At 36.8% G+C, this 26,876-nt stretch overlaps 1 protein-coding gene across 1 annotated transcript in view; it reads right to left on the bottom strand.

Moving 5' to 3' along the window:
- The window catches only part of ROBO2 (roundabout guidance receptor 2), a gene marked incomplete at its 3' end in the record, with an annotated part of 701,349 nt that overhangs the window by 141,259 nt on the left and 533,214 nt on the right, over positions 1 to 26,876 (bottom strand). The window contains exons 6-7 of the mRNA XM_079766360.1: positions 18,220 to 18,347; positions 13,713 to 13,724 (exon numbers count right to left, since the gene is read on the bottom strand). Coding sequence (XP_079622486.1) covers positions 13,713 to 13,724; positions 18,220 to 18,347 — 140 coding nt within the window. The remainder of the gene's footprint in view (positions 1 to 13,712; positions 13,725 to 18,219; positions 18,348 to 26,876) is intronic.

Below are 26,876 nucleotides of genomic sequence, written 5' to 3' on the forward strand. Positions count from 1 at the left end.
ATGCTAATGCCCACTGGTGAGAGTGCGTGGGCGATATGGAAATCAGTTGGCTGAACATGAGTAAAAAGCATAGGCCAAGCATGAGGTGGGCTTGGAGATGAGGGGATGGAGGGCCCTAAAGGTTAATCACATCATGTTCAGAGTTGTTCTTGATGGGAAAATATGACTCTCTATGGCAAGCATGAACACGGAGCCAGTCATTCACAGTTGCATACATTACTGTGTGACAGGATGGTTGCAGACACACTCAGCGGCTCTCTTTCTTTGGCTATAATGTGCCTGAGTGAATGGCTTCTTATTCTGTAATAATAAACATTTTGCACTTCGTATCTTAAACTCAAGTAGAAAATAACTTCTTGTGCTATTAATATTTTTTATTGTGAAATTCTGATACACTCTATAAGGAAAATTAGAAAGTACACTCTTCCTTCATTTGCTTTGTGTGAAAGATTTGCTGAGTCACAAATTGCTTAATACAATAACAATAATTAAGATTAATTGATTGTTTATTAAGTGCCAGCGAGTGTGTTAAAACATCCCCAAACATCATTTTACTTAATATTCAAAGAGCCCCATGTCTTAACTGCTACCATTTTGTTGTGAAGACTAGTAAACTGAGTCCTATAAAGGGTGCAGAGTGTTTTTAAAGATTAAAGCAATAGGTTGGAAGTCAGGTTTGATTTCAGGTCCATCTGATGCCATAGTTGGAACTCTTAAACGCTGAGCTACTACATTAATTTTGTTCATTTCAAACCATGATCTGACTAAGAATTTGTTGTGTCTAGTTCTGAAAAGAAGGATGAAAATTATATGGTATGATTTTTAATGTGGTATAATATTGTTAAAATTATAACATTATGTTTTTCCTGAAATTGCTTTCATTACTAACGCATAAAACCTATGATCTTACTCCCTCTGTAATACCTATAAGTACAGCCTTCCTTAAGTATACTTATTACCAGTAAGTCTTGGTTCAAAAGCTAACAGTCCTTTTTCTATTGCTTGTCATTGAAATGCTTGCAAATTATTCTCCTCAGTGTAGCATTTTGGCTTCCATCAACTGACCCAAGATTTTACCATCCTGGCACTCATCCCCAAACTAACTCCAGTGTTTCAGCAGGCCAGTCTACTTCCAATCACTCACATATGTATTTGCTTGCTCTTGCTATTAACCCATCTTGATATCCATTATCCTTTGATCCACCTTGTCCACAATGATTAACCTGAACACACTCTAATCTTGTACTTCCTTGTGTTCTTCCTACTTAAAGGTACTTGCCCTTGCTTTGCATAGTCTTGTTTCTCTATCCCTCCCTCCCTCCCCGTATGTGTTTTACTTCCTCAGTTCAAGTTGTAAGCACTTACTGGTTTGGGATGCCGTCTACCATTCTGCATTGAATTGTGCCTTCATTTGGCCTGAACAAAGCCCCAAAGAGTGAACCTTAAACAAATGCCTTGGAAGAGGAGTTTAAAAAAAATAATTATTGATCTAAAGCAAATATTCAATTTTTTTCCCCATCTCATCATTCAGAAGGATATGACACATTCCCACCAGTGATAGTGACTCACTATTGTAATAATTTGGGTGGAGGGATGTCAAAGAAAATATGTTGTTTGGAAAAATATTCTGATTCTGATATATCCATCTGTAGAGAGTTTCCCCCACCCCAAACTTAAAATTTATGCCACAAAGACTATAAGTGAGTAGTCATCATTCCAGAGTGACAAAAATAATATAGAAAAATACAGACATTGTGTAACAACAAGTCTAGAAAGTCCTACCAAAAATTAGTTAATAGGCATATCCCACGGAAAAGAAATGGCTAACAAAAATTCATTTCATTAAAATGCAGGGTGAGAGATGAATATCCACTCAGTTTATAATCAGAACAGTGTGGCTTCTAATTGATAAATGATTATTTGTTCCTTCAACTTCTTTAATTCTATTTAGTTTTTACTATTTAACACTTCACTTGATTTCAAAAGTATTTCTGTTAATAATATTGGAAATGCATAATGTCCTAAAATATTTTATTTGAAACTTATTAACATGTAATTCACTTCACAGGAAGCAATGCATTTATAATGGAAAATATAATTTAAGAATATAGGATTTAAAATTATTATTTTTATAAAGCCAATTTAATCACATTTTATTCACTTGTCACTATTTTCAAGGAATATGAATGATTAAGTTACTAAAATTCCTAATTTCCAGTTAACCATTTTCTTACTGAGTTCATAGCAATAACTCCTCTAAATGAGTGATATGTTTCTTTCTTAGCCAGAACCTCATATTTAGCTATTATTAAAAACTTTTTGTTCCATAATAAAAACAATATCTATATATTTCACTTTCTTTCAGCAATTGTTTTTCTGAGGTTGAAATGAAAAAAGAAAAGTACTAAATGGTTTACTGCTTTCATAAATATGGAAAGTCAAATAAGTGGTCAAAGAAAGTAGAATGATTACAGTGAATCATAGCCCTTGGATTCTTCAATCTATTTGAATTTCTCATTCTGCTCTTCACCATGAGAAGTCTCACATATATAAACTGCACTCAATCCTTGTGTAAGTAGAGATGTTTTGCAACTATAAAGCTGTTACTCTACATTTTAAAATCACTTTTAATGAAATTTATTGGGGAGACTAATTTGAGGGTTTATATAATAGCTAAACCAAAAGTATTCCTTGTTATTCAAAATCTGATAACTAAAGTAGGCCATCAGATTAGTCAAATATATTACAGTAGAGGCCCGTTGCATGAAGATTCATGCAATAGGCCTTCCTTCCCCCGGCTGCCAGCACTGGTTTTCCTCCGGCATCCAGGACCCAGGCCTTTGCTCCAGCCGCAGCGGAGAAGCCAAACCTCTTCAGTATTCAGTCTTCAGTCTTCGCTCGGCCAGAGCCTTCAGTCTTCGCTTCATGCCTGTGTGTGTAAAATAACCCGCCATCTTTGTTGGGTTAATTTGCATACTCACTCCTGATTGGCTGGTGGGCGTTGCAGAGGTAAAGTCAATGTGCATATTTCTCTTTTATTAGTGTACTATAAAATACTATCAGTGGCCTTCTGCATTGACATGTATAGTAACTGAAAACAATTTCAAGGAGGGGTCACAAGTACTGAATTTTGGTGGTACATGTGACACACACAAAACAATCCTCATGCATTTTGTGATAGCAGTTAAAGTCATTTTATTTAATTTATACTCACATATAATATGCTCTTCTCTGAAAAGTACAGTGAGAATATCAAAATGACATTATTCTATTGTGATCTAGAGAGCAGAAAGAATGCCTTTGAAAAGAGTAAAGTCAAATGAGGTTCAAAATATCTTGCACTTTTGGATCTCATAGGCAAGCATATAAAATCACTGTTAGAGTAAACAGCTATACACACATAGCCATTTTGTACTTGGCCCTAACTTTCTTTTGACCAACACATTACTGGCAAACATAATGATAATAAAATTGTGGTAGAAATAAATTCAGATATTGATTGGCACTTTAACTCATAACTACTCAATTATTTTATGCAGAAATTTACTGATTTTATTTTGTGTCCAGTTCTGATGGTACTTAGATCTATGTCTTCTGGATCTCACTGCCAACCAGAGGAAACTCACATAAAAATAATCAAACATGTCATAACAGGATGAACATGATAAGTGTTGAAATTTAGGATGTCCACCATTATGAGAGTAACCTGACTCAGTCTATCTCCAACTGTCAGGGAAGGTATTGAGAAAGAGAAAAAGAGAGCTAGACATTGACTTGGTAAGGAAGGAAGGGTGGGAGGCTGTTCCTCACAGAGAAACTCTATATGTTACTAGAGGCCCGGTACATGAAATTTGTGCATGGGGGGAGGGTTCCCTAAGCCCAGCCTGCACCCTCTTCAATCCAGGACCCCTCAGGGGATGTCCGACTGCCAGGCCTAAACCAGCAGTCGGACATCCCTCTCACAATCCGGAACTGCTGGCTCCTAACCTCTCACCTGCCTGCCTGCCTGATCACCCCTAACTTCCCCCCCTGTCAGCCTGATCACCCCTAACTGCCTCTGCCTGCTGGCCTGATCGCCTGTAATTGCTCTCCCCTGCCGGCCTGATTGCCCATAACTGCCCCCCCCCCGATGGCCTGGTTGCCCCCAACTGCCCCCCGCTGCTGGCCTGGTCACCCCTCACTGCCCCCCTTGCCGGCCTGGTAGCCCCTAACTGCCCCCCCACCCACCTGGTCGCCCCTCACTGGCCCCCCACTGGCCTGGTCGCCCCTAACTTCCCCCCAGTGCCAGCCTGGTCGCCCCTCACTGGCCCCCTCTGCTGGCCTGGTTGCCTCTCACTGCCCCCCCTGCCAGCCTGGTTGCCCCACACAGCCCCCCTGCTGCCTGGTTGCCCCACACAGCCTGCTATTCGGTCATTGCGTGAGGGCATCCTGACCAATTTGCATGTTCCTCTGTTATTAGTATAGATGTTAGAGATATGAGTTTTCCAGTGCACCAATGCACACTTACCCTCACCTGGCTTCCCTGCTCTTTGTCGGTGCAAGTCAACATGTTTCTGAAACTGAAGGATCATGTTAGTGAAACCATATAAGGTTATGTTAGTGAAACTATGTATTTTTTCATGTAAAATGGTCTTTCCTGGCTTTAGCAAGTCCAATTTAAGCAATAAAAGTTAAATTGCAATAAATGTGAAAGTTAATTGACAAAGTACATTGTATATATATATAAAGATAATTTTGAAGTGTATTAGATTTCAAATGACTAAAATTGATTTCACTTTAATTATAGGTAAATACAAAAAAAAAATCATGTAAATATAGGAAACCAGCTTGAGAGGCAACATGTAGATTTCATAGAAGTTCTGAATTATACAAAATTTATAAGTTAAGAACTTCTTAGGAAATCTGTCAGAATTTTAAACAGATTCTGAGTTGTAAATCTCATTTGTTCATGTTATTCTGTCTTTTAATAATAGTAGCTTTGTTTTTCTACTTACTTTCCTGACTAAAATACTAAAATAAGAAGAAATACAACTTATAAAATAATAAAATTTTGTTTTCTTTAAGGAACTATTGATTCTAAAGAAAAATAGTATTGCTTAAAATCTAATAAATTATTAAAGTGATATTTTTATTATTCTTTTTTAAAAAATCTCATTTTTATTTTTTTTTTTTTTACCAGCAGAAGAATAGTTCAAAGGGTGGTAAAAAACATTATTTCTTGATCCTTAATTGGGAAAACTCATATCGTGGTAGAAGGGGATGTAAGTGTGGAGGTGAGGAGAAAAAATCTATAGCTTAACAATGGCTCTTCAAGTAAATGGTGAGAGATGACATCCATTTCCACTAACTTAACCTGTCAACTTGCCAGAACTGTCATGTCAGCATCCAGAGAAACCACAAGGGCTGATCACATCCCATTATCTCATATTTTTAGAAAAAGATTGCATGAAGATGCCAATCATAAAAAAAGGGGGGAAAAACTTGCAACCAAGAAACAAATGTACTGATGCTGAGGCCTGCTTAGTTAACAGAATTTTAATATGCAACTGCAATGTTTCTTAATAACATTAATTACACGCTTAGTAAGGCACCATCCTAACTCATTAGTCCCTTCTTTTTGTTGTATTTTATCTCTTACTAGCAGAATGAGGACTATGTGATTGGCCTGTTACCATTAACGTTGCTTAATCTTTTTATAGCCCTATTTAAAGCTGCTTGCATAAACATTTTCTAGGCAAGTATTACCTATGTATGCATATGCGTGTATCAATTAACTGCACCAACATTTGACGTGCCCCTACCACATATAGCGTTATACTAGACCTAGAGGCAGCAGAAAGATAAATATAACAATGTACTTACTGACAAAGAGCTAATAGTTTTATAAGGCAGATGAAAATAACTTCCCGAATAAATCTGAGAAGCAATGTCATGAGAGAGATTTAAAAAGGCATTAAGATATATTTCACTCAAATTTTAATTTAATTTGTTTTATATTTTCTAATGAATCTAATTATGTACTATTCCCTTGAGTAACATTTATATGTTTAAATAAGTAATGTAGTAATTTAAATGTCATGATATAATACTCAGGTGTGATGCACATCATAACATATTTTACAGTATGTATATCTGTACATATGTACATAATGTATACACATAATGTATATATAATATATATCATATAATATGCACTTTATATGTAATTTATATACACAGACATACATACTATAAAATTATATCATTATATATATCATGATATATATCTTTCTGTTTACAAATTACTCATAAAAGTAAAAAAAAATTACTTTGTTAGAGGTGTGATGTTAATGCTATTTCTTTTTGGAAATAGGTAGTAAAATCTCATAAAACTAATTTATAATATTATATCATTATATATATCTTTCTGTTTACAAATTACTCATAAAAGTAAAAAAAAATTACTTTGTTAGAGGTGTGATGTTAATGCTATTTCTTTTTGGAAATAGGTAGTAAAATCTCATAAAACTAATTTCATAATATTGTTTCTGGCCAGATAATTTACATTTTTCTAATACTTGCTATTTATAATATTTCAATTTGAATTTTTTATCCCCACCCTAGGAATGTTTATTGATTTTAGAGAGAGAGGAAGGGAGGGAGGGAGACATCAATGTGAGGGAATGTGAGGGAGAAATATTGACTAGTTGCTTCCCGTATGTGCCCCAACCGGGGACTGAACCAACAACCTCGGTATGTGCCCTTACTGGAAATTGAACCTGCAACCTTTTGGTGTATGGAATGATGCTTCAAACGACTGAGCCGCCCAGCCAGAGCTATTAAACTTTGATTTTTAACTACTAAGTTAACATGCTTTATGTTTATTTTATTTGACTTGAATAGACTCCAAAATTAATGAATATTTAATTTTTTATATATTTAGGTTAAGATAATGGAGTAAAGACTTATTGCTCAACTTTCTTCTACTGAATACAATAAAATCAATGAATAAAATGGGAAAACTACCTTAGCCCAAACCTCCGAACCCAAATTGTGAAGTACCCCTTCCAAATATAGTCAAGTCTGGAGGAAAATGAGGAAGTATTGTGACCACCAGCTAGTCTCAATACACACTCCTCTATCAATACTGATTTTACAAGAATTATCTGTCATCATTGTGAGAGCCCATTCCATAATCTTTTGATGAGAAAGAAACAACAGGAATCAAGAGAGAGACTTGGTAAATCTGAGACACAGCTTTATAGATAAACAGTTGAAACTTAAAAGTCAGGGGAGAAGGTATTCAAGGAAAGAAAAAGACAAGCCTACTACAAGATTATAAGGTGCCCTCCCCCCCAGGAGATAAAGAATCTATATCTTCCGATAATTACCCAGGGAAACACATAAATACTTTAGAATAAATAGTTGTTCATAATCTAAATGAAATTATATATAACCGGATCTCTCAAAAATAAGAAACAAAGAACTAAAAAATGGATAAAGGGACTAAAACACAAGTGGAGATTAAGAATGTTGTATACAAACTTAGCTAGGAAATGAACAAAGATCAGATAAAATTAAAGAAACAAACTCTACATTAGAAACATGAAGAAATGGTAGTTGCCCTTTAAAAAGTTAGGGAGCTGATAAATAGGCATCAAGACATCATACAATATAAAATAAAAATAATGACTTCAAAATTATTAACATTATTATAGAAAAGTTAATAAGTATAGAATTGAGACAAAGGAAAACCAACTTAACTCATGTATTTGAAAAAAAGAAGAAACACAGCAAACATATTCAGAAATAAACAGAAGAAAATATTCTTAAAAGCGCGTAAGTTAAAGCATGGTTCTGCAGATTCAAATGGCTTGTTGGGTCCAGGATGACCAGGACCAAGATCGAACCCAACAAGTTGTGGAAGAAGGAACTGCATTGGTATTTATATAGTAGTGAGCATCCCAGCCAACAATAAAAATATTCTTTAAGCCTCAGACTTCGTTATAGTACTAGTCAATACCAAGACAATGAAACATTTTCACTAAAGTGTGAGGAAAAGAAAGTATGACTCAATAATGTCATACCTATTCTTTAATTTAGAGGCAATGAACAGACATTGTTAAACACACAAAGCCCTTCCGAGAGAATCACGTCAGTGACTAAAACCAGGTAAGCACGTGAAGTAACCAAAACTTGTTTTTTCTTCAAAAATGAACATCAACTTAAGATAGGTTGAATATTTCACATTGTGGAAACTCTGTTGGAATATACAAGACAAAGCAGAATGTTCTTGTTGTTTTAAACAGCTATTTAATCAAAACATAAGGAGCAATGAAAAATGTGATGCTTAAAATAATTAAATGGGACTCTGCATAAAGTAGCTAATTAGTGCCAGATGCAGGAAACATTAGTACTTGTAGGAGGGAGATGATTACCTCAGGTCATGGGGTAACAGCTTGTCCAAAGAAGAAAGTCTGCAGGGAGTAAAAAGATAGGTTTCCACCTAGGACTCAGGATGTCTTTTGCAGAAAAGTGGGTCTCGGCATGAAAGGGTTCTTACATGATATCTACATGTTTCCCCATTTTTTTAGTTTTCAAGGCAGGGTGCAGTGCGGTGGTGTCGAAAATACCAGTTGCATCACTCTTTAAGTAATGTCTGTTTTATAATTTGCCCTAAATGAGTTTTTTAATCACTCTCTTTCCATTGAACTTCTTGGTGGCCTCAATAAAACGCTTCAGAGCATATTAAAACAAAACTGCACTTCAAATAGAACTTTCAAAATGAATATATATTTAATTTTTGTATTTGAGCAGCTAAAGGATTTGAAAAATGCATGTTCTTGTAGATTTCTGTTTAGAATAGTGGCTGCTTCTTTAAAACAATAATAATAAAAGGTGAGGATTTTGCCCAAAACGTATTTTTCTCAATATTTATAAACTCCTGTTTATAAGTATGTGTGGACAATTATATTCTTCTATCCAAAGGAAACATACTTTTGAGTCACAAAATTAGGAAATACTTGGAAGTTTCTCTAAAGTTGTGTGCTGTCAGTTTGCTTTTGGTATTTGAAACAAGCGAAGCTTTTCGTTCCCACACTGGAGGCAATCAGCACCTAGCATATGGTGCTTGAGATGCTGAACGAAGCAGGGCTCAGCTTCACAAGCAAGGCAGCTGGTAGATTTGCCGGTTCTTTTCCAAATTACTCATCATGTTTTGAATTGCTGCTGGAAAAAATGTGTTGCCCATCTCCAAAATAGATGTTCTTTTTTTATTTTTAAGCTTGGGAAAGACTTCCCACTGAAAATAAGACAGATGGGCATAGGAAGCGAGATATTTGTCCCTATTTGGATCATTTTCTTCTATCAATTACCTAATCAGAAGTGTTCGTTAAATAAACAAATGAATATTTCAGCACTCACAGTTACCTATGTCCTAGGATGTACTGTTGCTCTTCATATAAAGAGTGCCCCTGGGACAGGAAAAAGTCAAAACCACAGGAAGGGCTGGTGAATTTTTAGTGACCTAAATGGCATTTGTCTAGACTTTGTGGTAATCAGTGAATAAGGACTTGGATTAAAGGGCTCATTTTGAGATGTCGAACACACTGCAGACGGAGTAAGTGAAATCTGGAGAATGCTATCCTCCATTGGCGAGCATGTGATTGTCTGCTTTCAGTAAAATCTTCCACACTGAGCATCATCTGCTACGTCAAGACTTACTAGTATTCTTACACCCTCAAAAGCACAGGCCAGAGGAGTTTATTCCAGTTGCAAAGCACATAGATTTGCCAATTCTTTAACTCAGATACATCTCACAGGAGTCATGCATTTGGACAAAAGTCCCGATTTGGAGGTTTCTAATGATTTCTAAATGTACCTTCCACACAGACTACCAATTTGCATCTGGCATATAATATAGCCATTGGTTCCTGAATCTACTAGTATTCTGGAATCTGCATATATTTCTAATTTTCATTTGAAAGCTTTAGATAGGAACAACTCACTGAATTTTGTGTAAATTTTATATTCTCGGTACCTATATCTTCAGCTGGGTTTTCTCCCCTTTCTGCAGCTTTCACCTTTAAAGTTATTGCTAAGAGATTCAAAGTTTAAAAACTTACATAGTCACTAACAAGTATTAATATTAATGTAGTTTTCTATTATTTCAATATTTAATTACATTTCACTTGATTTGTATCTTTGGACCTTTCAATAAAAGGTGACATATCTAGAGTTCCTGAATTAAAATTGATGTACAAAGTTGATGTAAAGAAAAAAAGGCTAATTTCTTCATTATCAGTTTCTCCTTTGGTGATCCATAACAGCATATCCATCATTCAGTTTTCAAAATTAATAGTAGTTGTCAAGTTTAAAGTATAGTTCTTCATATTTCTGAACATTGTCATACGTCATTCGAGATAGATTTATTAAATGACACTTTCCCAGAATAAAGTATAATGTGTCAAGAAGCTATTCTTTAGTTCCAGTCCAATGGGAATCTAAGAAATCATTTGAGACAAGAATAAAAAACAGAAATAACTTTTGAAGTGCCTTGTACATGACAAATGCATCTCAATACTCTATGGGCATAACAGTTTCTAATCAATATATTTTGTATTTATGAGTTTAAAATATATTGCAAATGATTAACACATTGTTCTATTTGGGGGAGACTTTAGAAATAATATAAATCAAGTGGTCATGGTTCATCGGCATAAGGTTACTCTATATAAAGATCTATAAATTAAATTTGATTTTTCCTGTTAATTTGCAGTTATTATTTTATTCTTTCCCATTCACTTCTTAATTTTTGATCCATATCATAATGTGCAAAGTTACCACAGTAGTATGAATTACTATAAATACAAAAAATGAGGCTTAAAAACTATAATATATTCCTCAGTTTTCTAGTAACATCAATAGTAAAAAGCATGACCAATTTTGTTTCAAAAAAGCCTGCCATTTATGGTCAATTAACTGTATTTCAAAAATATTAAAATGTGAAAAAATGTTTCTCAGAAACTAGGAATATGTTAACCAATGTTGGCATAAAAAATTCACATAAATTATCAATCTTGAACTAAATTAATTTCTACAGCAGCTTTATAAGTCAGTATTACTCTCCCCATGTTATATACAAAGAATCTGAGAATCAAGGATCTATAATAATAAAAGAGTGATATACAAATTAGACCGGGAGACCTTCTGGAGACCTTCTGGACGTCCTTCCGGACAAAGCCGGGAGCTTGGCTGGCCTGCAAACTGCCCCCAAACGGCCCTCAGCCCCTCGCCCAGGCCGGCCATGCCTCCCAGAGGGAACCCCCACCCCAATGGAGGTGTGGCCAGCCTGAAAATAGCCCTCAGCCCCTCGCCCAGGCTGGCCACGCCCGCAGCAAGGACCCCCACACATGTGGGGGCATGGCCAGCCTGCAAACTGCCCTAGCCTCTCGCCCATGCTGGCACCGACCCCAGTGGGGACCCCACCCCAATGGGGGCGTGGCCAGCCTGCAAACCACCCCAGGCCCCTTGCCCAGGCCGGCCCCATCCCCCAAGGGGACCCCCACCCTGATCTGGGACCCCCTTCAGGGAAGACCAGCCAGCCCCCACCCGTGTACCAGGCCTCTATTCTATAATAAAAGGGTAATATGCTAATTAGACCAGGAGACCTTCCGGATATCCTTCTGGACCAAGCCATGGTGGCAGAGCCGAGGCAGAGGTGGTTAGGGGTTATCAGGCCAGGAGGGGAGGACAGTTGGGGGTGATCAGACCAGTGGGGGACAGTTGGGAGTGAGCAGGTTGGCAGGGGGGGGCCAGTTGGGGGTGAGCAGGCCAGCAGGAGGGGGAAGATGGGGGCATGCAGGCTGGCAGGCAGAGTAGTTAGGGGTGATCAGACAGGCAGGCAGGTGAGTGGTTAGGAGCCAGCGGTCCTGGATTGCGAGAGGGATGTCCAACCGCTGGTTTAGGCCCAATCCCTGTGGGATCACTGGCAGTCGGACATCCCCCGAGGGGTCCCAGATTGGATAGGGTGCAGGCCGGGCTGAGGGACTCCTCCCGTGCACAAATTTCATGCACCGGTCATCTAGTATTAAATAACTGACAAAGTGCTGCTCAGAAATACTAGAGCAAAAATTCAGATTTGGAAACCAAAGTTTGATTTTATTATACTTTCTATCCATGTAAGTATCCTGTCTAATAAAGAGGGAATATGCTAATTGACCCTCATGCCATTGCAAAGATGGTGGTGCCCACAGCCAATAAGGAGGGAATATGCTAATTGACTGCCCCACCGTCAAAGATGGTGGCGCCCACAGCCACAAGATGGCGGCATCAAGTCCCTTCAGCCCCGCTGGGGCAGCAGGTGTGTGGAAAGGCTGGGCCTGCCCCGAGGCGGGCCTGGCCACTCTGTGCACCTGCCTCCTGAGTCCCCCAGTCCCCTCAGACCCCCAGCCACACAGGGCTGGCCCGAGGCGCAGGCAAGCCTTGGATTGTGGCTTCCTGAGGCTCAGGTAATCAGGGCTGGCCAAGGCTTGTGCTGCTGACAGTGGCAGCAGCAGAGGTGTGATGGGGGCATCACTTCCCCTGATCGCCAGGTCACCTCCCACCCCTGAGGGCTCCCAGACTGTGAGAGGGGGCAAGCCGGGCTGAGGGACCCCCCCCCCCCTTCCAGTGCATGAATTTTCATGGACCGGTCCTCTAGTATACTATATAATAATAAAGTTTGTTCATGTTTCAACCAATGGGAAAGAAGATTATAAGTTTGGACCAATATGCATCAAACAATGACAAGCCAGTATATTAAGAAAGCTTTTAAAGTTAGATGGACCATTTATAAAGCTATGTTGAATTGAATAAATTACTGAGGTATATCTTGGTGTAATAAAGAAGCAGTGTATTAGATTCATTCATTCATTCAACCATTCATCCATTTATGCATGTATCTATTCATTTACTTATAACACAATTACCAAGGTTTCTTTTACCTAAACACATTTATTGGTAGGTTAAGCTAAACTTTTAAAAAATGCAGATAGGTTATTAAATCAATGAATTTAAAAATAATTTATCTTCCAAATATTTACTAATAATAACCACTTACATTACTGCAAGCAAAAGCTGTTAACTTCAATTTTGCAAAGCCAAATGAGGGATGAAATATATTGAAACCACAAACTTTTCATGCCAAAGTACATAGCTCATTACTTTTTTTCCTCTTAGTTTAAATAACTATTTATAATAACTTGAAGCAGTCTACTAAATTTATTTAAATAGATATGCAGATAAGAAATAAGCAGCAGTTAAAATGCTCTTAAAAAGCAAAGACCCCAGGCAGCTTAAAATAAGGGAAGTACACAAAATGATAGAACTTCTAATTTATTCATACATAACTAATTTTTGAATATCAAACATAACTAATAATTGATTATTTTATACATACCAGAAAAAGGGAGTATTGTATTTTTCTCAAGAAAAGTTTGCAGTTTATAATATTAATCATTCATATATTCTTTTAGAAAAAAAATTGTTACCTATTCATTGTTAAAATAACAAAAGTCATTACAAAATTGTTTATCAAAGTGATGAAAAGATCAGGAATAACTTTTACAGAAGATAGTCCCTCAAGCAATATTTTAACAGGGGTGAATATATTTCATTCTGTCAATTTCTACTATGCATGAGTTATGAAGAACTGTACAAAGCCATGCTAAATGGATAGAAGGATGGCTACTTACCAACAGGGCGAGCTGTAGACATTACAATGGTGTGGTGAGAACATAAAAAAGAAATTAAAAGAAAAGAAAATTATCAGAATGCATGATGTGTAATGTTACATTTAAGTATGGACAGCAGAATGATTTCTAGTCATTATTCAAGTATGAACGGAATGTCTGATTTTGATAAAACTGAACATTATAATGTAATTCTAAGAAAGTAATTTTTGTTACAGGCCAGGATTAACTATAAGCAATTAGAGAGATTTTATGTAAAGTCATATCTTCATCATTTAACTATAGTTATAATTTCAATGATATTTTTAGAGTTAAAAATCCTTGTGGTACTGTAAAGTTAAGAATCTGATGAATATAACTATTCAAGTCACAGACTAGCAAATGTCATGTCAATAAAAGAAGGCCGCACTGTCTGATTTAAATAGCAATTGGATTTTAAGCATGGTTAGTCAGAACCATTATAGGACTACAGAAAAGCCCAGGACACTGCTTTTCAGCCAGTAATAAGTTAAGATCACATCACTTTTCACCCATGGACAGGGCAGATGAAAATATAACAAATAGGTTGGAACATCTTTAGAGATTTCAGCTGAGTAGCTCCCTAACTACTGTTAAGCTTTTTCTTATTTTGGCAGAGGGCAGGAAACAATGACTGACAAGTTGATTCCTGTTCACACTGAAAATGGCTTTCAAACTGGTGCTTCAATAAATTGTTATTTTTATTATACTGTAACTTTCAATTACTAAAATCAGTGATAATAGGTTGCCTCTATTATTAATGCACAGAAATTATAAGAGCCACACATGAGCTTAATAACATTTTTAATAAATGAATAATGCTAAGTCAACTTAGATAGTAAACCACTTTATATAAAAAGCAATAGGCAAATATAGAACATATAGTACCATTTTTTAAATGAAGAAGAAATATATGTAGTAGCATTTAAAACTTCTACAAAATCTTACATTAAAAATATAAATTTATTAGATAAGCATTTCACCCATATCCTAGTGAATGAAGCTCTAATGTATATGAAATGTGACTCTAGAACTGATGGCTAGTTTCATCATGATGATGTTTCATGGGGCATGATGAGATATGTATGGCCTTTCAAACCATGTTTATAGACACTCATTCACTCAACACACACATCATAATACTAACATTGGGCAATCTCTGAACAATACTAGAGTTGCTTTTACGTGAGATCTCTGGTTTTGTAATATTCACAATTAAAAGGGGAGATTAAGACAATTCAAAGAAAAATAAAGTAATTATAATAGCATGACAATTCCAGCTTAGTGAAATTCTAGTGTGCTCCATTGTCTATGATGGGTTTACTATAGTAACAGGAATAGAAGAATTTGCCCAAGGTACAACAATGTCTTTTTGTTTTTTGTTGTTGTAGGGGACACATGAAAATAATAATCAAGAATAAGACAACAGACTAACATCATAAAGTTGTGGCTTATTCTCACTGACAAGATTTCTGTTAATTTTGCCAATGTCCAATAGAAAAATAACTGTCCTTCATTTTTAAAATTGCATTTTTCAGGTGCCATCCTAAGTTGAATCTCAAACATAATGTTTCCTATACATAGAAACAAAACAGCATTTTGATTTTATGCTATTAAACAGTGATAAAGAAGAAACCATGGTGAGAAATCATTTTTTTAAAGGAAAAAAAACACGTTTCTTTTTTACTTAGTTTAGGCAAGTTTCAAAAAATTAAGGAATTATTGCCCTACAAGCAAGATGGTTATTCCAATGAAGTCTTCATTTATGCAAAGCCAATTTGAGCAATTGAAAAATGGGGAAACATTGTGTTTACAAATATGCAGTTTGAGTTAACACATTTTGAAGCTAATTTTAAAAGTATTGTTAGATCATGAATTATTTGATTAGAATATAAATACTAGGAGGTTTGTTGTCCTCCATCACTTCTTTCAAATTTTATGTTTGTCAAGTCAGCAAAAGCCGCTTCTTGCTGTTAAGCTAAATTGTATAGACTATTTTCACCATATTTTTGAAAGGGAAAACCAACCGCTGAGTAAGTCACTTTTTCAGATTTTTTACTATAAAATTTATTTTCCTTTTCCCCATTTGGCTAAAGTGAACATTGTGGTAAAATTTTAACCGAAACATAACAATAAAATCTCTTGTCTTTGTTACATAGCAGCATTTAATCCCGGAAAGACAAAACAAAACAAAACAAAACAAAGCAAAGCAAAACCCCAGCAGGTGAATGTTGACAAAATCAGCAAATTAAAGTAAACTGTGTCCCTGCATTAAATTGATGAAAATAGATGTGGCCTATTGCATCAGAATTGACCCTGTTCTAATAAAACAAGCAAAGGAGGGACTGAACATTTCATTTATGTGCCTAGAAAAATGAGCACAGAAAAAAAATGTCATAGATACTATTTTTTTCCTGTTAACCTCTTAGCATGAGTAATCCCAACTGCTTTTCCTAATGATAAAAATATTTTAAACAATATTTTATTCTACTTTCCATTGTAGTATGGAGATTATTTTCTGTGGCGGGTTTGAGGATTCAGTGTTGGATGAGTAATAAATATACACCACACAGATTAAACTGTCTATTCCATCCACAAGACACAGAATAGGGAAGATAACGTTTAAGGTTTGCTGATTTTTTAAAAAATCCTATTAAAAATAAACAACTCTTTCTATTAGTTTTGTAAGCTAGCTTTAAGTGTCCATGCTTTGTTAAATGAAATGTTAAACCTGAAACTTTCTACAAATTATGAAAACAATTAGCTGGGAAAGATCTTAAAGCAAACAGAACACTTCAAGTCTCATTCACCCTGGCATTCAAGTATACAGGAAGCCTGCTGCTTCTACAAACAAACAACTCCCCACATTTTCTCGCCATTTGTTTAGTCAGCAAATAGTTTTTGAATGGAACATTTCTTTGTTGCTTGTTTACTTTTTCCCCATTCACTTCAGAAAAAAACAAACAAACTTTGGGGGGAATTTGGTCCAGTGAATTGTTTTTGCAAAGGACCGCCTAGAGAAAAACAAACCTATGTACAAATATAAAATCACCTACAGAGAATTCAGGTTAAATATAGTAAAGAGGCTTACAGAAGCTCAGGTTTTGATCATATGTAATCAGTATGCATATTCAATTGATATATGATCATAACTTTTTATGACGTGTTACCTAATGAGACATGAAAATATTTGTCAGCAACTAGCTTGCCAATTTTGCCTAATGTGTTTTGTATATCAGTTCACATCAAACTGGGGGTGGGGGGGAGGGAAGTAAAGTAGATGGAATAGAAATGGAGCAATTGGAAATTATAGAAATTACCAATTTTTTGCAGGTATCCAGAGTGCGTATGTCTCCTGATAATTATCTGGAGGAAGATGAGGGTTTTCTTTATGATTTGATGCGCAAATTGTAGATCTGACAAAAACAATTTTTCTTACCAGGTGGAGAACAACCAACCCAAATTCCTCTAAACCTCTCTCGTAATCTTACGAAAAATTCTGGGAGCAAAGCTGCACAAGAGTAAGAGGTATGACTAAACAGGGTGAGCAGTAGCTGAAACCTGCATTAGAGCATGCAGCCAGCTTCCTCACCAGGAAGGCTGAGAGGAGAAGGTGTCAGGGGAGTGGAAGAAAGATTAAAAGAATGAGTAGGGATGCATTTGCCTGTTTCTGTCTAAAGTTCTTTGAGCGTAAACAATACCACAGACAATGTCTATTTGGCCACAGTAAGTGTGGCTGTCTGCATGGCACTACTTGGTACCTTGGGCTATGTAATTTACTCACATGGATCAGTGTGCACCACCAGGAAGAGAGCTAATTCATTCTAGCTCACCGTAGGGTTAAGTGATGCTTTCCTTCACTTATAAGCAATTCCAGGGAGTCTATAAACGAACATTATCCCATGACTGAGAAAGTGCATGACACCCAGAAAGTGAAAGTTATTACAGGAGGAGCACTGGATATTTCAATTATTTAAGGCCAGTGAACTTCACAAATCACTCTCTAAATCAGATTTTCTCAACGCGGGAGCTCCTTTGTATTCATTTTTCACCTTTTGAAGCAGTGTTAGTTTTTTTGTGTGTTTTTTTTTCCAGATTGCTTTTTGAATGCTGAAATAAAAAACAGTACTCTGCAAGTATAAAGTGACAAACTACTAAACTGAAAAACAAAGTACTTTTGAAATTAGCGACATTTAAAAGCAACAAATAGTTCAAAGCACTGAAAATATGAATATCTATTTTTAAGATTTATTTTAAAATCATGTTAGCTATTATTTATTTTTAAAAATTAATTACTTCAAATAATCATCCCTTTGAACCCAAATTTGAAAGTAATTTTACCTCAATTAATAATACAGTGTACACAAAATCTATGCCTTTTAGTATAATAATAAAACAGAGTAAGCTATTATTTGGATGGTGGGTTCACTCACCCATGTAACCAAATATTAGCCTGCTGCTTCAATCATATCACACATCTTAGGACTCTTACCTCGAACAGTCAGCGTGGCAGAGGCTTCCACTTTTCCTACCCGATTCTCAGCAATACACATGTAAGTGCCTTCATCTATGCTCAAGGCCTTTTTAATTCTCAGTGTGTAATCATCTTTGATGTCATATCTGTGTAGAATATAAATTGGTTTTATTAAATAGCTTTGGTTATATTTAGATAACAGTTCATTTTTCTACTCTATTTTGCCTGAAACAAAACAACACACACACACACACACCACCATACAGTGCAATGCTTAGATTAAAGGTATTGGTAATACGATCATTAATTTCATATCTGATCTCCAGGTGCTTGATTATTAATTACCTATTTTTATAGATGTACACAACTCTTTGCCACATCCAATGTGTTCAAAAAACTGGAAAACATTTATTCACAAAGATAAACGCACGCATATGTTCACTGAAGCATCATTCACAGTGGCCAAGACATGGAGACAACTAAAGTGTCCTTCAATAGAGGATGGGATAAATAGATGTGGTCCATATATACTACGGAATACCATTCAGCCATAATAAAAGATGAAATACTGCCATTCGCAACAACATGGGTGGACCTTGAGAATATTATGCGAAGGAAATAAGTCAGTCAGGAAAACCTAAGAACCAAATGATGTCACTCATCGTGGGGGTATAAAACTGAAACTCACAGACACAGACAACAGTATGGTGGTTACCAGACAGAAGGGAGTGGGGAGAGAGTAAAGGGTAAAGGGGGCAAAATATATGGTGATGAAAGATGATTTGACTTTGGGTGGTGGGTACACAATGCAATATACAGATCTTATATTATCGAAATATGCACTTGAAACCGATATGATCCTTTTAACCAATGGCATCCCAATAATTTTTTAAAAAAGAAAAAAATCCACAAAAATATTAAATGTTTAATTAATAAGAAGAAATAAAATTTCTATTAAATGTTAAAATAACAACAACAAATTATCAAATGCATTACCAGCACTTTTTTTGGTTACTCTTAGACAACAAGTAGTTCATATTTGAGTTTCTTGGTGAGTTATATCCTATCATTTTATAGGTTACACTGCTTTCAAATGTAGGGTTTATTTTTTTAGGTATCTTGAGTATAAGATAGCTCAAATATTTAAAAGGGAAATTTATTTTCTCATTTGTTGGCAAACTGACAAAATAAGCATTGGTTAAAAGAATGAAGAATTTTTATTAAATCAGCAACATTAACTCTTAAAACATCAACATGTCTGGAGTGATCCTGAAAACACACATGCTCAGCTCTTCCTCAAATGGATCGTAATTTCTCTGAAACAATTACTTTTTCCCTAAAACTACATATTTCACAAGCAATTAGATTCTCCACAGGTCCAGTAAATGTGGCCTTTTTTCCTGTATTTCTTTCTGGATAAATTGCTATATGCCCAATTATAATCTCATTGGTGCTTTACACTATTGCTCTGGGTATCTGGAGAAATATGCATTTTCCCCAGAGAGTAAATATTGACTTAGCAATATGATAAATATGAGTAATAGTTTCTTACACTTCAAGAGTTCTTTACATTTCACAACAGAATTTAATAGACTATTTCACAACAATAAATGACTTAGAGAAAATGCCTACTCCCAAACACCATTTTACAGAATGCTAAGATTGTTGTCTTGAGTTGAAAAAAAAAAAAAAAAAACTGTGACAGTATTTCTGTGACAAGAACATTTATTTTTCTAACACAGAGCAATGCACCCCTCCCAGCTGCCATGTGTGTTTACTGTTCTAATTGCATGTGCACTGGGCAGGTGTGCATTTCTCTAGTTTGTGTTCAGAGTTTCAAAAACTCCAGAAAAAAAAAAACCTGTATCAATATTTTTCTCAATATGAATCTAAAACCAAATGTAATCCTTAGAGGTTTATAATGTGTTAACTAACACAGACACACTTTAAAATTATGATGTTATTGAGCAATCTAATGTACTTAAACTTTGCCCTGATTTGCTCTTATACTGTTTTTACATAGTTGAGAATGAATTTTAAATAACTGGATTCTATTTTGGTAGAAAACAGCTACTTTCTACACATGGCATAATGTTATATATGTTCAACGTGTAGGAGGTATCATCTGACTTTAATTAAAAATAGGGAAAAAAAAGAAATAAATGAAAAATCATTACTAGTGAGGAAACCCTAACAGAAACGGGGTGATTTTGATTGTGAAATCTGCCAGTCTCAGACTTGTGTAAATGCAGTCATTGTTGCCAGGTTTGATTAATGACAGTTGTACAATCATGTGCTGACAGTCCCCACCATAAAGATACCTTTTTTTTCCTGATATGAAACACTGCTGAAAAATGCAACCCAATCAGATTTGGCCGCTGGACAACATGTGCCATCATCACTGTACCGTAAATGGAGATTGATTGGTAACCAGCTGGGACAAAGTGGGAAAAGAAGCTCTGGTTTTGTGTTGCCCGCCCCCCCTCCCACCCCCCCCCCCCGCCCGCAATGGAAAAAAGAAAAAAACTGAATTGTGTCAAAACCATTACCATCTGTTGTTCAGCTAAATAATAAACAAAACAAAATAACTCAAAATAAATTTATTTTAATACTTAAAACAACACTTTGTATGCAAGTTTCTATTTGTGCGTGATCTTAAAAGTGTTTCAAAAGAACATATTACTCATTTGTTAAAGAAACAGAGTACTGAATTTTAAAATCACTTCCAAATTGAAATTAAATAATCTATTTTAATTCTTCCTCCTAAAGAAACTTTCTCTTTTGGGAATGTTTCTTATCAATCTAAATTTATTTTGAAAATATCAAACAAGATTTGAAAAATGGTAAAATTTTATAACATAACCACATTTCATACATTTCTCTCACTTTGCAATCCCCAATGCACATTCAACTTCTAGGGTAGAAACTTCTCATGATTTCCTGGCTTTTTGTGGATATAATTTGGGGACTTCTCCCTCCAAGTTTTCCACAGTGGCTTTAGAATTCTGGGGGGGCGGGGGGGGAGGATAAAAAATAGACTACAAATTCTGTTAGAAAGTGAAATTTTACCATGCTCAGTTCAAGCCTGTGTATCTCATTGCCTTGTTTGGATTCCATGAGAGCTCTACACTAATAAAACTCCCTGAATGGCCATTTTCATCTCAAAAGCACCTTTGTTTTTCATGGAAGTAAATTTATTTTCTCAACATTTTTAGTTTTTGAAGTCACCTACTACTTCTTGCTATAAGATGCCTGACTCCAATTCTAAAACAAGTGTTTTAACTTAGCACTTAAAATGTTATTGCCTATCTGCTCTATTAATCATTAAGTTGGCCAATAGGAAAAAGTATGAATTTAACCAGGAAATATTTAATGTCTATGCAAGTAAATGTGTCTTTTTTTAAGGGAGACTTGAGAAGTTTGTTTTCAATTTTCAAAAGACTTGCAGTCAATCCAAACAGCTGAAGATCACCTTCTACCTTTCAGACTCTTTCAGACAATAAATGCCTGCAGTTATAGGCATTACATAGGTCCATAATTCAATAAAAAGTTAACTATGGAGCTTTATATGAAAAGGTCACAATGTTTATTGCCTATCTTATAAATAGTAATTTTTAGGATAAAAATCATATCTTAATTTTATAAAATCATTCATTGATAATTAAAGACCCACCCTTAAACTAATGGAGGCCATGGTGTGGATTACAGTAGATATGGAGATGCATCCATTTAGAAGTCAGTGATGATGTATTTCTATTAATCAAAAAAGTCCATTTTAACAATTCACAACTTTGAATCAAGGTACTCTTCTACATAACATAAACGTTCTCGGAGAAATTTAAACCTTTTGCCTCTTTCAGTCTTGACAGCTGAAAATAGGAAAAAGTTGTCAATTTTCCTGAAACAATTTTTCTGCTCACAGTTTTTCAATCAAAATCTTTCCACAAACAATACTTGTTACTAAAACTCATGTAAGTGCTTCTTGGCAACCTAAATATCAGGTGATATTTTCTTAATCTTTAATATTTAAGGTATATCCTAAAGTTAAGCTCTTAGATCAATTGAGGTCTGGGATCTTCAAATATGCAAAACCAGCCATTAGTATTTTGCTGGCAAAGGGATACTGAGTCATGTTACTATACATTGTAGCCAACCCGGGTCACATTCTTGTTTTAAATTTACTGTTATAATGCAGGTTAGTGTTTACCATTTGGATAAAGAAATCTTTACCTATCCTTTCAGTTGGGTCACAAGCATTTCTGGGCAGGGCAACTAGGAGCAATATAAAAATACAGATATCCCTTTAAAAATGAAAATTAATGTAATATTCATTGAAAAAAAAGCTAACAAAAATCTTGGGAGAGATTTGTATGCAAATAACAAGAGGCAAGGTGGTGTCTGAAAAGAATTTGCTATTATGTTCTGGAAGCCTCTGCTGTAAGCCAAAGTGAACCTTGATGATACTCTGACTCTGCCTTAAATAACCAAACAACTCCTCATAATTCTCATTGAGTTGTGTGTATTTGTCATCCAGATCCTTATAACCATTACTCTGAATTATTTCTCTGACAAATTACTTGCCTCCATTTCATTTAATTCCTTTTTCTAATGATTCCTCTTTTTCTTTCCTTTAGCTCTCAGATCTTTCCTTACATGCTATCCTGCTACCTCTAACCCTTGCCAGCCTGACCCATATATGGAAAACTCCTCTACTATATCTCCCTTTAGCACAACTGAGGGAGCAGGACATTTTCCAACTAAAAAGCTAAGAGAAAACAAGTAAGCGAAAAAGATGTTTTAAAACATCCACAATCAGATAACAATAGTTGATATAATGACGTGCAGATTTGAGATCACTAGGTAGTTAGGCCCAATGACAACAGCCAGACAGCAGGACACCCACCACCTTGCAACCAGCGCCTGTCTTTGGAGTTTGAGAAATTAAACCAAATCGTAGCTGAGCCCTCCCAGAAAGGCCAAAGCATCCTGCTCACCCAGATACTAAAAGTGCCTGCAAGTTTTAATCAGTGTAGGCTGTGGCTATCTTTTGTGTGTCCCTGTCTCTCCCATCTTCTACAACTATGACAGGCAATAGAGACTCCAGGGATTCATTATCTTGGCAAACTTGTGGACTTCACAGCCTGTTGTCCTTAGTGGCTACCTGTTTTCATCTTCTGTCATCTTCTTTCATTTTTCACCTTTTCTGCAGTGAGCTTCATCACCTCTCATATAATTGCTCACAAAATTTTTGTAGTCACTTCTAAAAAACTTTTCACTCTGCCTTTTGAACTATCTGCTCACTGATTTGTAAACCTCCCTTATCCTCTATATTCTCAGATTTTTAATCTCACTTCTATACCTTAATGCAGTGGTTCTCAACCTTTCTAATGCCGCGACCCTTTAATACAGTTTCTCATGTTGTGGTGACCCCCAACCATAAAATTATTTTCATTGCCACTTCATAACTGTAATTTTGCTACTGTTAATGAATTGTAATTCAAATATCTGTGTTTTTCGATGGTCTTAGGTGACCCTACTAGCGGTTCTCAACCTGTGGGTTGCGACCTACAGGTTGAGAACTGCTGCGGTAGAGCCTAAGACCATCGGAAAACACAGATATTTACATTACGATTCATTAACAGTAGCAAAATTACAGTTATGAAGTGGCAATGAAAATAATTTTATGGTTGGGGGTCACCACAACATGAGGAACTGTATTAAAGGGTCGCGGCATTAGAAAGGTTGAGAATCACTGCCTTAATGGAAATCTGGCTCTTTCCTGAGGGTTGTGGAAGGGTGGGGGTCGAGGGGAGGTGAAAGAAACCTCCCAGCCATTACAAACAGTTATCCAGTGCCTGAGACATGGTAAATAAATATTTTTAACTGAGTTACTTATCTTCTCTCACAAAAAATAAAACAAAGCAAAACAAAACAAAGACTTACTCAGTTGAATTCCTATCATGCCATCCAGTTTTAAATAGATTCTTTACAATTTATTTTTCTTTAGAAAATATAATAATTAATACGACCTTCATCATGGGGCTTTTTAAAGCATTAAATGAGTTAACAATTTTAGAGTGTTGAGACTTGAACCTGGCATATAATAAATACCCAATAAATGCCAACTGAAATTTTCCATAACTGCACCTCACTTCAATTATTTTTCATCCTCCAATGATATTATCTCCATCTCCCTTTGGTAATTGTCTCATAGCAGGATCTTCGACTTTATACTCAACTGGAATGGCTCTACCTTTAAAATCTGAATTTTAAGTGTCTGATCCTACCATAACCATGAATGTTTCTTACTGTTTTAATTTGTTTACAAACAGAATTCTTCCACCTTTTCTATCAATCTTACATCATTACTTATTTCTCTATTCTACTTAAATTCTATGATCCATAAGTCGCTTGCCAATATCCTGTATTATTGTGCCATTGCTTTTCTGTTGTATTTGCCTAGCAAAACCCCAAGTATTAATATAATACTTTACCATCTTCTTTATTTTATAAAGAGTAGATTAATAAATGTTCAATTCATCTTTGACTCTCTCTAGAGAGAAGTCCAAGCTTCCAAACCTGGCCTGTATGTTCTTCCTATACTGGATTTTGTTCACCTTTCCAGTCCCATCTTGCCCCACCTTTCACTCAAGCCCTCAAATGAACTCCAGAATTTGCAGCCTCTCTACTGCCTCTGCATCTCTGCAGATGCTGTGTCCTCACATCTAGACGTTTCTCCATACCTACCAAACTCTTTCTCCCTTTAGCCTAACTACTTCGACTCATCATCTTTTTCATTTCAAAGCATTTTCTTCATGTTCAATCTCTTCCAATCATGGCTATTACCACAATTAACACCACATTGCACACGGTCCTGGAGCAATCTATACTTCAAAAGAGATATTAACTTAAGGAGAATAACCTTGCTCACATCTATCCTTTTCCCATGTATGGTTTAATCTAGAAACCACAAATACACTTGTTGCCTAGAGGAAGAAATTCAATTTTGAGCAGCAGCATTAATAAAAAAAGTGAGGTCCCAAAAGTGTAGATAAAACCTAATGTCAAGATAAAGTGTGTATAATGAAAATATACATATATTTAATCACTGATAATCCTTGAATAATATGGATCATTAACATCAAAAGCTTAAATGACAATTTTATAATTACAACTTTATATATATACTAGAGGCTCAGTGCACGAAAACCGTGCATTGCGGGGAGGGGGGTCCCTCAGCCCAGCCTGCACCCTCTCCAATCCGGGACCCCTCAGGGGATGTCTGACTGCCGGTTTAGGCCCCATCCCTGCAGGCTCGGGCCTAAACCAGCAGTCGGACATCCCTCTAACAATCTGGGACTGCTGACTCCTAACTGCTCACCTGCCTGCCTTCCTGATCACCCCTAACCACTCTGCATGCCTGCTTGATGCCCCTAACTGCTCCCTTGCCTGCAAGATTGCCCCTAATTGCCTCTGCATGCCAGCCCAGTCACCCCTAACCGCCCTCCCGCTGCCGGCCTGGTCACCCCTAACTGCTCTCCCCTGCTGGCCTGATTGCCCCTAACTGCCTCTGTTTTGGCCCCTGCCACCAAGGCTTTGTCTGGAAGGACATCCAAAAGGATGTCCAGAAGACATCCAGTCTAATTAGCATATTACCCTTTTATTAGTGCATATATATATATATATATATATATATATATATATATATATATACTAGAGGCCCGGTGCACAAAATTTGTGCATGGGGGGTGTGTCCCTCAGCCCAGCCTGCACCCTCTCCAATCTGGGACCCCTCGAGGGATGTCCGACTGGACTCTCACAATCCAGGATTGTTGGTTCCCAACTACTCGCCTGCCTGCCTTCCTGATTGCCCCTAACCGCTTCTGCCTGCCAGCCTGATCCCACCTTAACCACTCCCCTGCCAGCCTGATTGATGCCTAACTGCTCCCCTGCCAGCCTGTTTGCCCCTAACCGCCTTCCCCTGCAGGCCTGGTCTTCCCCATCTGTTCTCCCCTGCAGGCCTGGGTCCCCCCCAACTGCCCTTCCCTGCAGGCCCGGTCACCCCCAACTTCCCTCTTCTACTGGCCTGGTCACCCGTAACTGCCCTCCCCTACAGGCTTGATTGCCCCCAACTGCCCTCCCTTGCAGGCCTGGTCCCTCCCAACTGCCCTCCCCTGCTGGCCATCTTGTCATGGCCATCTTGTGTCCACATGGGGACAGCCATCTTTGATCACATGGGGGCAGCCATCTTGTGAGTTGGAGTGATGGTCAATCTGCATATTACTCTTTTATTAGATAGGATAGAGACCTGGTGAATGGGTGGGGGCCAGCTGGTTTGCCCTGAAGGGTGTCCCGGATCAGGGTGGGGGTTCCTTTGGAGCATGGGGCAGCCTGGGCAAGGGGCCTGTGGTGGTTTGCAGGCCAGCCATTCTCCCCGGGCACCCAAGAGGAAGCCCTGGTATCTGGGATTTATGTATCTTCTAAAATTGAAACTTTGTAGCCTGGAGTGGAGGCTTAGGCTGGCCAGGGCTGCAGAAGCTTAGCTTCCTCCATCACCGGGGGCAACCCTAACCTCCTGCTCTCTCCAGCTCCGTGGCTGCCGCCATTTTTGTTGGGATTTATTTATCTTCTATAATTGAAACTTTGTAGCCTTGAGTGGAAGCCTAGGCCAGCAA

This window comes from Cnephaeus nilssonii (assembly GCF_951640355.1).
Source record: "Cnephaeus nilssonii genome assembly, chromosome: 3".
Taxonomy (NCBI): domain Eukaryota; kingdom Metazoa; phylum Chordata; class Mammalia; order Chiroptera; family Vespertilionidae; genus Cnephaeus; species Cnephaeus nilssonii.